The sequence below is a fragment of the Microtus ochrogaster genome, linkage group LG4, assembly GCF_000317375.1.
Source record: "Microtus ochrogaster isolate Prairie Vole_2 linkage group LG4, MicOch1.0, whole genome shotgun sequence".
NCBI classification, from domain to species: domain Eukaryota; kingdom Metazoa; phylum Chordata; class Mammalia; order Rodentia; family Cricetidae; genus Microtus; species Microtus ochrogaster.
In genome coordinates this window covers 45,921,344-45,935,790 of record NC_022030.1, presented here as the reverse complement: position 1 = coordinate 45,935,790, position 14,447 = coordinate 45,921,344, and the positions used below count along the sequence as shown (strand labels likewise).

At 47.3% G+C, this 14,447-nt stretch overlaps 1 protein-coding gene across 3 annotated transcripts in view; it reads left to right on the top strand.

Moving 5' to 3' along the window:
• Positions 1-14,447, top strand: part of Nrp2 (neuropilin 2) — a 116,020-nt gene that overhangs the window by 29,469 nt on the left and 72,104 nt on the right. For all 3 annotated transcript variants that reach the window (XM_005361494.3, XM_013351666.2, XM_013351667.2), the window contains exons 3-6: positions 5,283-5,464; positions 11,210-11,440; positions 12,419-12,574; positions 14,168-14,337. In XM_005361494.3, the coding sequence (XP_005361551.1) occupies positions 5,283-5,464; positions 11,210-11,440; positions 12,419-12,574; positions 14,168-14,337 (739 nt within the window). The remainder of the gene's footprint in view (positions 1-5,282; positions 5,465-11,209; positions 11,441-12,418; positions 12,575-14,167; positions 14,338-14,447) is intronic.

Below are 14,447 nucleotides of genomic sequence, written 5' to 3'. Positions count from 1 at the left end.
ACCAGAATAGCTCAGGAGACGCGCTGGGGTGCAAAGTCAGAAGATACACCAGGGGCAGACCCACCATGCCCGGAAAAAGCATATTCTGATACACAGCACCAACTGCAAATCCCTTCTTCATTTAGTCCCTCAATATGTGGGATCCCTGTTTGTGTCGTGGACCCCAAAATATCCCACTGTAGCCTCCCCCTGCTTCCTCCCTTGCCAAAGAGGCAGAGTTAAAGAAATAGACAAGATACAGGTAAACCTTTCCATAAGGAGATAAGCAAAGGAAGGGTCCGCCTCCTGAAAGAGAAGGGCAGGGCAGGCCTGAAAGAAGGGAATGGGCCACAGGCAGAGCTAATGAGTATGGCAGACACAAGAAAGAAAGGGGCAAGAGCCCTAAGATTGGGAACACCCTCAATCTGTGTCATAAACATCAGCAGCATGAAGGGAGGAAGGGCCTGCCTGCCAAGGAATCCAGTTTCTCTGGGTGCAAGCATCCCTGTGTTCAAATCCAAATCCCGAAGTTGAGTGTGACACCCTTATAGGACCTAAGAATTCTGCTTTTGGTATACTCTCTTCTTCCACAGACAGCTGTGTACCCAGAAAGGCAGACGAGACCCAGGCTACACCTTAAACGGCTCTGAACAAAGGTCTTAGCCAGGGAGCTCTTCCACACCCTCACCAGTAGTCAGCCGTGTGAGAGATGGATGCCAGAGAACCTTTTTTCCATGTTTGCCAGGGATAGGAGGGAGACATGAAGCTACTGTTCCCCTCCCCCCATTCACTCTCTCCCCTTGGACTCAGAAAATTAATTCCACTGTCTAGATTTCCATGCCACCCCCGACCCCTGTGGATTTGAGGAGATGCAATGAAGACTTGGAGGCTGAAGGAGAAAGCAGAGGTGGCATTCTCTAGACCAGCCCTGCCCGTGCAGATATCAGCAGCTGTACAGAATGAGAAAGTACTCGAGGACATAGAGAAAGATCCAGAGTGAGGTGGAGGTGGCTACCTTGGCTCAGGGGAAGAAATAAATAACCAAAATAATAAGAGGTAGTGTTAAAGCTTCGAAAGGAATTTTTTCATTTGAGAGAGATTATGGATAATGAAATACAAACACTGTAGTTAATATGTCTGTTAGCTGCTCGTGTTGGCTTCTGGGAGGCAGTAATGGGCTGGGTGAGAGGGCAGCTTTCAAGTCGGTCCGTTTCACTGTCCTTGGGGTGAAGCTCAAGTCTGTACCCCAGATTTGTTGCTCAAACAAACACTGGAGATTCAAGGCTGCGCACAAAGCTTGTATTTATTCCAAAGCCACAAACTTCCTGAGCCTCCTCAGAGCCCTTCACAAAAGAACCTGACAACATGGAAATTTCTGAGGAGATTTGCTCCAGCTGCAGCAAATCCCCAATAATAAAAAATTTCCCCAAATGGGTCTGTCACATGGGAGGTAAATGAGATATTCTGGATGAAGTCAGCGTGTCACTTGAAGTGTGCCCTTTATAGCAAAAGACCAGCCAGAAGGTCACATGGTTAAGTGGACTTGTCCACAGGGTGCAGCCAGGACCCTGGAGGGAGAAGGAACTTGCCTGCCGACTTGTAACTCCTGTCTCTCTCTCATGTGTACTTGATAGAAAAATCCAGTTTCCTAAGAAGTTCAAGTTCAAGGTTATTTGCTTCATAAAGAGACTCATGGAGGAGGAGGTGGTGGGGAAGATGGAGGGGTTCCCTTTAATTCACAAACACACAGAGAGAAAGAGAATTGGTTACTGGCTTAGAGGAACAGTTATTTAAATTGTATGGCCTTCACTGTAGGTAGGTGTTGTGTGTGTGTGTGTGTGTGTGTGTGTGTGTGTGTGTGTGTAAACACGGAGTTGTTGCTGGGCAAGTCTCTCTCTCTCTCTCTCTCTCTCTCTCTCTCTCACACACACATACACACACACACACACACACACACACACACACACACAAAGCCTGGGGGAGGCCTGATCACTAAGTAAACTGAGGCAAGCTCTGAGCAATGACGGTTGGTTGTTGGTAGCCCTGCCTCCTGGCTGATTCTGTCAATCCTCTAAATGACTCCACCCACTTCTAAGGACTAGCCAGTATGGTGGCAGGGCCTCTCTGTCCTTTGTAGAAAAATCACCAACACAAAACCAGACTTTTGTTTTTGTTTTTTATTCTATTTTTAAATATTATTTACTGAGTACGCTATGTGAAATTCTATTCCTGGGTTTTTGGACATGCCATGTCTCACGAGGCCCTCATTCTGCACACCCCAGCTCAGAAAGAAGGGTAATAAGGTGATAGTGGAAAAGAATCCACACCTGCATCTGCTAACTTTGTTTTCCACTTATTGGGTCTTTGAGACAGAGTGTTATGTGGCCCACATTGACCTTGAACTCTGATCCTCCTGCTTCAGCCTCCAAGTGCCAGGATTTTTGGCAAGTTCCATTATGTTCATCCCTGCTAAATCCTAAGGGCTTGTTTTTCTCAACATTTCTGCTTTAAAAACTTAAGGAATGTAGCTTTATTTTTATGAGTCTGTCTTATTAAAGAAATGTGAACTTGTAATAATTCAGATAACAGAAGGAAACAAAGAAGGCGCAATCAGCCTGTCAATGACGTGTCTCTGCCAGTATTTTAGATGTAGTTTTTCAAATGCTTTCTGAATTTTTATGCAAGAAAATAATGTATACATTTTAAAATGGACTTTAAAAATCTGTTCTTTTTGCATTAATAGTATATAATGCAATCTTTGTATAAAAAACAACCCAGTCCTGTCATACTATTTTCTGTAGCAACTGAATATTTCACCTTATAAATAAACAGAATTAGTTTACTCTCCCTGTCTGGTTGAATTTTTCAACACAATGCTATCTATCTATAAAGGAAGCATCTTCTCATTTATAATATACTTTTAAAAATTCACGACGATGCATATACATCTGTACGTGACCCTTTGATTGTTTTCTTGGCCGAAAAATGTCCTAAGGATTCTGGTTTAAAGGCTACAAATATAGTAACTTTCGTCGCTCGCATTTGCCCCAAAAGTACCTTCCAAATGTTTAAAGCGATTTACATCTCCACCTTCACTGTGCCAATATCCCCAAGACCTCTTTCTCTTCAGACAGGCGGAGTCTATGTATAGGCCTCAACCTCTCTGCTCCCGGAAAATCGGTGTGAGAATTCCACAGACTGTTAGCTTTCTTAACCAGAGTGCTGGACCACAGAGCCATTCTTCATGCAGATTAGGCTCAGTCAGGCAAAGCTCACGACTGAAGGAGGTAGCTCCTAATAGCTCTCTTTTATGGTTGCAGCCTTCATTTGAAAAGTATCTGCTCAGTGTGTGTGCCAGTGTCAGGGTACCCTGTGAAGCCAGAGGGCAATCTTGGGCTCCACTGTATCCAGACTTGGCTGGTTTAAGAGGCTCCTGAGCGGGTCCTCACGCTTGGACCCCAGGCACTTTTCCCTCTAAGCCATCTCCTCAGCCCTATTCCCCCTATTTTTTTTTTTTTTTTGAGGCTCAGAAAGATTCAACGTTTAATTTTTCTCAGTTCTTTTGCTTTGAAAAAGAAGTTTTTAAGTGGATATAGCTTTATTTTACAGATGGATGGCTTATTAAAGAACTGTAATTTGGGCTAAGAAATGGAATGCAACCCCCCCAAGTCTGACCCCAGGTCTGGGATCTGGCACCCAGAGAGGGAGTTTGTGAGGAGTGAGTAAGGGTTGCTTGACTTGTGTTCACACAGCTTGCTGCGCCATTGCTCAGCTGACACCTCTGGCTTAACTAGGAGAGGAACAGCAAGGAGGGGTTTTCCAGAAGGGGTTGGGAATTTCCCCTAAGAGCAAACAAGTGTCTTTTCGCTTTTGTTTTGGAATTGAGGAAGCTTACTTTCAAAATCAGTACTATCTCCCACACTGAAAAAATCCCAGATTTGAGTAGCTCCTCCACCCCACCCCACCCTGGGCCTTTGGAATCTGGCTATCTCACCAGAGCTCCGGTGGAAGCCCCTATCTCACCAGCTCCACCTCTCTGGAGGAACCCAACACCAGCCCTGCTGTGGTTGCAAGAGTCCCTCCCTCCAGAGCCTCAGGAGAAACTGGCCCTGGTAACAGACTCCTTCTTCCTCCTTTACAGCCATGAGTAACCTGAAGTACAGCCCCTGGAGGCTGAGGTTCCAACCCCTTGTGCAGGCCACCAGCTCTCACAGACCTGTGTGACAGGAGCTGTAGGCCACACCCCAGGGGGCTACATTGTCAGTCCCTTCCTTATCCACATAAAGGGAATTTCTTATGTGTTGTTTTTACAGACTGATGCAAAATAAATCAGGGGAGAGGAAAGAGGGGGAGCTGGGTTTTGAAGAAGAGTCCCACTTGGGCTGTGGCAGTTAAGTAGTAACTGGAAACATACAAGTGCAGAGAAGCTGGAGGATCTTTGCTGCCATGCACCCCAGCTGGAAAAATGTGCCTGTCAAGATGGGCATCGGTCTATGAACCTGGCCATGAAAGACTGTAAGGCATCTATGCCCATGCCAGGCCCATCTGACTCAGTCTGAAAGAGCACAGGCCACTGATTGGGAGAGACCAGCCAGCCATTGTGGGCACACAGACACAGTCTGTAGAGAGTCGCCAGACTTTGGGGGAAGTTTTTATTGCCTTATCTGAGTTAGCTCCAATCCTCTTTGAAACCATGTTGACTAGATAGTGTTGACAGGACCTTTGTAGGCAAAACTCAGGGAAGGAGGTAACCTGCAGATGGGGACACTGCCAAATAAGAACAGGAGGTGATGGCCCAGGAGAACACGAAATCAGGGCAGGGGGCAGGAGAGAAAACAGGACTGAAGCATCCCCAGGGTGCCAGTCCTGACGTGTGGTTTCCATCCCATCTTCTCGCGCACGCTGGAGCAGCAACTCTTTTCCTCTGCCTGCCGCACTCGTGGATTCTCACGTTCAAGGCAATGACAGAGTTAAGGAGAGACAAAGATTTAGAGGGGTCTCAATGGAAATAAAAGTATGTGCTGCTGCCACCCAAGGACAAACAACGCTTGCTCTGAGATCCCAAGAGAAGGAGGCAATGCTCTTCCGTGAACAAAAGATAAGGCCGCCCACCCATGCGCTCACGCGGTGTAGCTTGAAAGCAACTTCCGCGTCTGTGTTTGCCTGTGTACCAAAGCAAGCAGCGTGCCCTTTGTGGATCACTGCAGCACCCGAGTGTCTGAAAGAATGGGGATAATGGTCCTTCCCAGATCTTCAGAATGATCTTTTTGTTCATCTGTGTCCTTTTCGCTGTCCCCACCTAGGTATGACTTCATTGAGATTCGGGATGGGGACAGTGAGTCAGCTGACCTCCTAGGCAAACACTGTGGGAACATCGCCCCACCCACCATCATCTCCTCTGGCTCCGTGTTATATATCAAGTTCACGTCAGACTATGCCCGGCAGGGGGCAGGTTTCTCCCTCCGCTACGAGATCTTCAAAACAGGTCAGTGGGGTCGGGAGTAGAGGTCAGAGATGGGCATCATCGGGAAGGTGGGTCTGCGGACAGCATCATGTGAGAGGACTTCAGACATCTGGCTTCACTGTGGTGTCCGGTGAAGAGACGTCAGGGGTGAACCTAGGAAGGTCTGAGGAGAACCTGGAAATGCCTCGTATGAAAAGGCAGGTCAGGTGACTTCCAACTTGAGGGGAGAGGTGAGGCAACAATCCAGAGGGTACTGGAGGGTGGGAGGGGTAAATACAAGAACATCTCTTGAAAGAATTGGATTTTTGTGTTTTTAAAATCAGGCTGTTCTTCATGGCTGAACTTGGTTGAACTTTATTCCAACTCCTTCATGGTTTAATACTGTCTTTATTTGGAGTTATATGGTGCTGGAGGACATAATCTTTTCACTGTTTAGGGTTTCTGAAGATCTCACCATGACCCCTAGAATGAGGTCAGTCATTGCTTTTAAATTAAATTATGATTCCAAGACATTCTCCTTGGCCATCCATTTACCACCCTATACACTGAACTCCTGTTTTTTCCATATGCCAGGGAGTCAGATGGTCTGAAGAGCTAATAAAAGATATTGGAAATCGGGGCAGAAAACATAACACTGCTTGGGGTTGACTGCTGGACCCCATCTGTCTCAAGGCCGTTATGGGCAGTCCTAACTTCTGAGGGTCACCTGAAGGTGACACATTAGGTCCACTTCCCCTCTCCCAGTGGTATGTCCTTCTGTCTCGTGTCAGTTCCCACAATGGCTGAGGAAGGAATGTCCTCCTTTCCTGCCCTCTCCTTACCTCAACAGCTCTGCCCCCATCTTTGCGCGTTTTCTTTCTTTAGGAGTCCAGGTTTTATAACTCCTACGTGGAGCCTGAGTCCAGGTGATGTTGTCACCCTGTCGTTGAGAAACCCAAGTCTGGCACCTGTTAAATTCAGTGCAGAGGGAGCCATTCATCTGTATTTTTTTCTTTTTTCGTTAAATAGTTCTTGGAAGGAAGTGGTGGCTGTTGAAAGTACTTTTTATATCTACTCTGTCTAAATATTTGATGGACTTGTCTGCCTTTGAAGGAAGAATCAAATGAAGGGGTGTGGTTAGCAGAACTGTATTGTGCCAGAGCAAGGGCCCTATGCTAAGGTCTATGATGGCCCATCCGCCATACATTTTCATGTTTCTGGCCACAGTAAGGACTCAGGAACTGATCTGTGTGTCCTGGCTGGGGCTGGTGTGAGCCCACTGCATAGCTGGATTCACAGCTCTTTGAATCCCAGTGCAAGATGCAGAACAATGCACCAACTCCAGTGAGCATTCTCTGCCGAGTGCTCTGGAAAGACGGGATGAGGAGCTTTCCTTGTCCTTGGCTTGTGGGAAAGGCAGGCGGGCAAACCCTCCCCACACAGGTGCTCCATCAGTATTATTGGTGATATTTAAAGGAAGATTGTACTATGACTGAATGTTATGTGAGGACACATGTCACTTGTTACTGTTCTGGAAATGCAATTGAGGAACTCTGTAACCTAACAAAAAACAGCCCCAAGTGCTGAACCCATTACTCAGTTATTCTGCCTCAGCCTCAGAAGGAAATCAGCTCACACAAGACCTTCCAGGGAGCTGGCCAAGGGAGTCAGAACAAGAGTGAGCGAGGCCCTTAAACTCATCTCTGGTCTCATGGCAATTACCGCAATGTTTCCCAAAGCACGATGCCACACTCTCCAGAAAGTGACAGAAATGGAGAACGTTCACTCCATCCATCACACAAATGTGAGCATTAAGAGATAAACACATGAGGGTAGCATGATTCAGCCTGCTGTTTGGTGGCATGCAGGAGGAGAATTTTAAATAAGGCAGCAAGTCTGTGAAGAGCCTTAAACAATTGTAACCGTCAAGAAAAGTAGGTGGCTTGAGCGTGGAGCAGTGGGGCAGCCATTTTCAGGATTAGGATCACCATTAGAAGAGATGCTCTAGTGATAGCTCTGCCCAAAACCACACGGCTGGGAGTGGATAAAAGGAGAGAGCCCAGGAAGCCTCCTCGGGGCCATCTGGCCCATCAGCAAGGCTGGCTATTGGTATGAAGGTCAGTCCAGTAAATATAAAACACAGGAATGCACAAGGGAGCAAAGCGTCACAAGTGAGATGCTTAGGACGGTAGACGTTCTTCCAGGTAGGCACCTTGTCTCCTGTCCCAGTTTCCAGAGCTGCAGTCCTGGGAGGAAATACACAGTTTACATCATCCACAGAACATGAAAGAAATGGGTGGACATGCTGAAGAAATCCAAACACACACAGACATGTTTGCCAGTCAGATTAGTAAAAAGAAAGAGGGAAACTGTAAACACAGATGCGCAAACAGCCACACAGAAGGCCCTAGAAGCTTGGTTTTCCCCAGGCTCTGCCACAGGGTACACCGAGGGGCACACTCCCACAGAGTTACACCGAGGGACACACTCCCACAGAGTTACACTGAGAAGCACACTCCCACAGGGCGGGGGCAATCGGAGCACACGGCTGGAGTGGAAGGTCTTGGCTGCCCTAAAGGAAGGACAAAATATTGTTGACATCACCAAACTCTCTCACCTGGAAAAGGGTAAAGCAGAAAAAGATTGCAAACCTAAGCAACCCAGAGTCACCAAATCCAGAGCAGACTAGAGAAAGAAAAACTTTAAAGGAATATGGGAAGGCACATGGGAAGCAGAATCAGCAGGAAATGTTTGTTTTTCTTCTCTTTTTTTTTCTGATGTTCTTTTAGCAGAAATTCAAGACCCACATTTCCCTCCTGTGTCAATTACTTGGTGGTATTTCTGATAGTAAAATTGTAGGGCTTGCTCCCAGGCAGAGGAAACTCTGAGCCCCTAAATAAAGGCCTGATTCCCTCGCCTGTGGTCAAGTCAAGCTTGACTTTAGATAAGGCCATTGTATTTTTGTATCTTCGTATATATAGGGTCTTCTTCAACTTGCAAGTTATAGATGAGACCGTCCAGGGACATGGAGTTGACATCCTGCATGCCAAAGTCTGAGCACCTGGGGTGGGCATCCTGTGTGTCAAAGTCCTTGAGAATGGAATTGTTTGCTACAGCCACCCTCCCCCCCATTTCAGTTTTGCGTTGTTTTGCTGTCTTATGAGACAGAGTCATTCTGTAGCCCAAGTTGTCCTAGAATTCAATATGTAACTCAGGCTTGCCTGGAACTCCTGGTAGTCCCCCTGTCTCAGTCTCCTAGGATTACAGTGGTTGATGACAGGTATAAACCACTTCTAAACCTCTAGCTTGTATGAGTAATCTCAATAGTGAATTGACAGGAATATTTGTCAGCTGGTATTTTACATTTTTTTGTTCTTTTAACCTGATGCAGAAATGGGTTGTGGATCAGTCAAATTCTAGAAGATGCATTTTTTTTTTTGTTCGTTTCCACGATCCCTTTATTCAGTTGTCATTCTGGTGCTTGGACAAATACATAAGTTTAATAGGTACCAGATTTTTCTGCTTGCAAAGGATAAAACAATAATGCTTTCTCACCTCCTTCAAAATAAGCCAGAGAATGTACTCGCTTCTTACCATTTATCAGACAAGCACTTTGTTAGTTTCTTTGTTTGCTTGTTTGGCTCTAAGTACTTAAAGCTGAAAAATCCCTTTCGGTTACATGCAAGACCTGGGGATCCTGAAAGTAAATGGTTTAGGATCTCATGTTCTCTGGGGCCCATCTTGGGCTTTAAATGTCCATTGTTGAAACACTTGTCCCCCTGGATGAGAAGGATCAAAGACGCTACCTTAATTCCCCACTCCCAGGGTGGTGCAGAGTCCCTTCTAGACTGACAATGGTGCCCAATCTAGGAAGGGACTCTCAAGAGGCCTCGGCTGACTCCCAAGTCCGTTGTGAATAGAGAATTAATTTCCAGCCAGCGCCCTGAGAGGCTCCCTAAGAATCCCGTGAAGAAGCCTGCTTAGCATCCTTAAACTCTAACCTTTTCAAAATTCTTCTTGGCCCCCTGAAGACAGCCGGCCAGCTGGCCTGGCTTTCCCAAATTGCATCACCCCAGGCCACTGAGGAAGCCCTCAGGAGTTGGTGGCCTGATGGTAAACAAAGCTGAGGGGGGAGGGGAGGCCACCCCAGCTCATCCCGCCAACCCTGTTGCCCACTGGCAGCTCCAGCCCTGCCCTGCTGCAGCTGGATCAGGGAGTGAAGTGCAAAGCCTCTGAGATGTGGTACCCAGACCTCCAAATAAGGCAGGGATATTTGCTCTTGCTTCTGGTCCTCCTTCTATGCACAACCCAGCCCCAAGGGGAAGCACTGCCAGCAGAGAGAAGATATCCGATGGGTAGGAGGAGATTCTGGAATTTTCTTTGCTGCCTGAGCTACAGAAAGTTATGAGCCTACCCCAAATGCACGCATACTTATTTGCATGGTACCTTTTCCAAATCACATATTTGCAGCTATCAATCGGGAGACTCACAGAGGGCCCTGCTATGAGAGCCGCAGAAAAAGCTATCGCTGCAGGCTAAGAGTGGCATATTGACATCCCATAGTTCTTTACCAGTGTGATCCCCAGAGGACATTTCTTGCCAGTAAACACCTGGTTTATTGAGGATTTCTGTGTTGGTGGTGGTGTTTTTCTTCATGCTTAAGAGTGTCTATTATCCCCTTCATAAATCCTGCTTTCTTTTCTTATTTTAGAATCCAAATGCGGTGAGGGAAATCTATTGTAATTAACAGCATTTACCTCCCTGTCATTAACTTGTAGCTCTCCTTGCTCTCTCTGTATATGCCGGGTCTCTATGCTTCCACGCTTCTTTCCTGGCTCTGCCCAGAGGAGCAGTTGCTGGGTTAAAGCACCAGGGCTCTTCTAAGAGGACTCTACCTAGAGGCATCAGGAGACTGGGGCTGTAATCCTCTTAGTCCTCCTGCTGCTGTCCCAGCTTGCAGCAGGCTGTGAATGTGTGTCACGGTTCATCAGGACACATCCTCAGAAAGCAAACCCAAGAGCTTAGGAGAGAAACACAAGGCCGTCCCCACCACAAAGGCACCAGAAGCCTTCCAAATGTCAATACACTGCTGCATTTTTCCAAACTCGCCGTCCAAGCGGCCTTTAACATACTCAACGCCCCACTGTGATCCACCGGCTAAAAACCTCAATTGTTAATTGTCCCGCCACTACAGAGCAGCCCGTTTTAATACAGTCAGGACATGAATGAGGCTTGGCTCCCCTTTGCCCCTCCCCTGAGGCACCTTGGAGCTCTGAGGGAGAAGGGGCACTTAGCTGGCTGGGGTACAATAGAGGCTAGTGTTGAGGTCAGCCATAAATAAGGGATAACATTGTTTTCCCTGATGGCAACCAGCGAGCCTTCCTTAAGGATTGAAATAACTTACATTTCTGGAGTGAGCAGCTGAGTAGTTGAAAGAAGACTCTGTTCTTTCTCTCTCTTTCACCTTCTCTCTCCCTCTATCTCTTAGCTTCCAGTCCCTCGACGGCTGGTCTCATTCTGATATACAAGGCATACAGCCTCAGCTCCCTAATTTCTGTTTACAAGGGAGGCTAGCTTGAGGGTTTGAAACATAGATGGGACGGGTGTGTTGCTCCAAGGGCCACTTGAGCAGAAACAAAAGCCTTGTGAATAGAGAAATATGGACCCAAACATTTAAATGACCCAGAGGCAGAGGAGGCAGCGGAGAGAAGCTGCTCCCTAATGCTACATCTCTTTCCCTCCCCACTCCCTCCCCACTCCCTCCTTACTCCTCTCTCTGGTACATAGGCTCTGAAGATTGTTCCAAGAACTTCACGAGCCCCAATGGGACCATCGAATCTCCTGGCTTTCCAGAGAAGTATCCGCACAATCTGGACTGCACCTTCACCATTCTGGCCAAACCCCGGATGGAGATCATCCTGCAGTTCCTGACCTTTGACCTGGAGCACGACCCTCTACAAGTGGGAGAAGGGGACTGCAAATATGACTGGCTGGACATTTGGGACGGCATTCCACACGGTGAGTGAGTGCTTCTGCTCAGCTCACGTTCTCCCTTTAAAAAGTTCAGGATCCTAGTCCAGGGAATGGTAGCACCCAAGGTCTTCCCCCTTTAGTTAACTATCCAAGGTAATCACCCACAGATAAACACAGAGCACTGTCTCCGAGGTGATTCCAGATTTCATCAAGTTGATGATTGACATTAACCCTCAGAGGTGACAAAACTCGAGGTGATGTCCCATTCCAACCAAGTTATTGGGATAAAAGTGAATCACTAGTCAAATGTTGTGACCACATAGAAGGACTTAAAGCCAGGCTGACTACTTGAATGTCTCTGCTGTGCAATCCTGGCGAGTTATTCATCCTCTCAGTATCTTGGCTTTGAAATGATCTGTCATCACTATTATCATGAGTTCCATTATTTCATTCATACTATTAATATAGTCATAGATGTTGAAAAGGCAGCCATTCACAGCCAAGAAGAGCCGATATAGATTGGGTGAAGACCACACAGAGCTTAGGTGTAATCAGTATTGGAAAGGAAATAATTTGTTCATCTTTGTGGTTGTTCTAAGTGTTTTCTGATATAAAGGATACTTGGAAGCTCTGCAGGAGCAATTTCATCTTGGGAAAAAGCATAAGACTTAGGCAGGCAAAGTAGGGTCTGGGTGCCAGCTCTGCTATTTCCTAGCAGTGTGTACCGGAACCCTGAACTGGGACTCCTGACACCCTGAAACTCATTTTTTCCCTCTGTAGAGCAGCAACTGTAATGATGTATTCTGGTTCATCACTTGGGGATGGGAAAACGGGATGTAGCCAGCTCAGGGAAAGCACTTTTTAATGTCCAGGGAAAATATCAGATGTTATTCTCCAAGCACTCCTTTGGTTTTTATGTCAATGTATTGGCAGTGAGGTTCACAATGGTGAGAAGAGAGAAAGCATTGAAAACCAGTTTTAGATTTTCACTTCCTCTGTCCACTTTTTTTCCTCCGTATCTAGTTGGCCCTCTGATTGGCAAGTACTGCGGGACCAAAACCCCCTCGAAACTCCGCTCGTCCACAGGGGTCCTCTCCCTGACCTTTCACACGGACATGGCAGTGGCTAAGGATGGCTTCTCTGCACGCTACTACTTGGTCCACCAAGAGCCTCCTGAGAGTGAGTTGGCCATTTGGGCTTCCCTGTCCTGTCTTCTCACTAGGAACATGAGAGGGTACAGGTGAAGGGCTGACCTCTGTGAAAACAGTAGACAGAGAGGCCTCAGACTTTGTGGTGGCTTCTGAGTTCAAGAGCCATGCCTTCTTTCCCAGCCAAGATGAACAAGGAAGGACCAGTGTCCATCTGGTGCTATTTTCCTTAAGAAAAAACAAACAAACAAGTATGTGTTGTTCCCGGAGAAAACTGTGGACCATCTCAAGCCTCCTTCCGCCCATCTATGGATGGAAAAGGATTGTTAGATGGAAAAGGGTTGTTAGGATAACCGTGGAATGATGATTGTGGAGGCTAACCCTCCTCAGACCTGCACCGGTCCTTTCGTCTCCAGACCTCAAAAGTATCAAGACCATCGTGGCAAAACAGCCATATGTATCTTGACAAAAGTCCTGTAGCTCTCAGTAGAGATTCCCTGGCTAGACAATGCAACCCCTTGGACTTCAACTTCACACAGGCAAGAAATACAGCTTTGAGAAACTGAGTGCTGGGCACTGTGCATAGCGTTATAAAATTCTGCTAAGGGCCTAGCTGTTTGGAACCTGCCACCTAAACCACTGGTCTCCCATCCTGAGGCCCATTTTCAAACTATCTACTTCTTGGCCCTACGCTTAAGCTGCACTGTCAGGGCTGCTTAGAGATCCAAATGGTCTCCTGGAGGACAAAGAGAAGCACTCTGGGATGATGAGACTGAGAAACACGTGTCTCTGCCGTGGACAGCTTACGGCCTATGTTAACTGTGGATGCAGCAGCCTGGCCTGCCTGAAAATAGCGGGCTCTGCTCTGCCCTGGTCTTGGTTTCTTCTTCAGAGGTCCGGAGGACTGCACGAGAAAGAGGGCAGCCAGCTGTAGCAGGTTCGGCAAATGGCCAGTGCAGCCTCAGAAAAATCTGACACCTCAGAAGAGTGTCCAGTGTTTATTGAACCCATGTCTGGGCAAGCATTGATCAGTGTCCACGGCGTCCAGGTGAAAGACGGCAGTTTTGCTGATGGCACAAGACCAGAATCAGAGTCTCCTAGGTCTGTCAGCCCAGACGGGGGCTGTAGAGGAACACAATGGGGCTTGTATGTGCTCACAGAGAAGTTTCCTAAAGACGGGTGTTTATACTTTGTAGTGTCTGTCTTCCATGCCAGTGAAAGAGAGAGACGTGCGAAAGTGCCTCTGGGTGTGTGCAGGCTTCCCACGATGGCTGAGCCCACCCAAATTGCCGTGTTCACCTGTACCCCACGGCTGGTGCATCTGGCACCTGAGAGCTTCCATAGCCTGCAGCACTTGCGTTTGAGATGGTATTTTTAATTTATATGATGATTCTTATTTATCTATCGCCTAATTTCTTTTAGGTCCAATTTAGTTCCTTGAAGACCCAGAGGGGTTGTTAACTCTGTGACTTAGTGTAGTTGTTTTTCAAATGCTAGCATGTAATTAGATTCAGGATGAGGGAGTGCCTGCAAGGACTTGTCCCTAGAAGGAGACAGTGGGGGGGGGGGCGGCATCTGACGTTAAGATACCTAACTCTGCCCTTGACCAATCTCCGCTCCCCAGACTTTCAGTGCAACGTTCCTCTGGGAATGGAGTCCGGACGGATTGCTAATGAACAAATCAGTGCCTCATCCACTTTCTCCGACGGGAGGTGGACTCCTCAACAGAGCCGGCTCCATGGTGATGACAATGGCTGGACACCCAACCTGGATTCCAACAAGGAGTATCTCCAGGTGCTTACCAAGATACTGGTGTGTGTGTGCATGCGTGCGTGCGTGGTGTGTGTGTGTGTGCGTGTGTGTGGAGCGTGTGTGTGTGTGTGTGTGTGTGTGTGTGTGTGTGT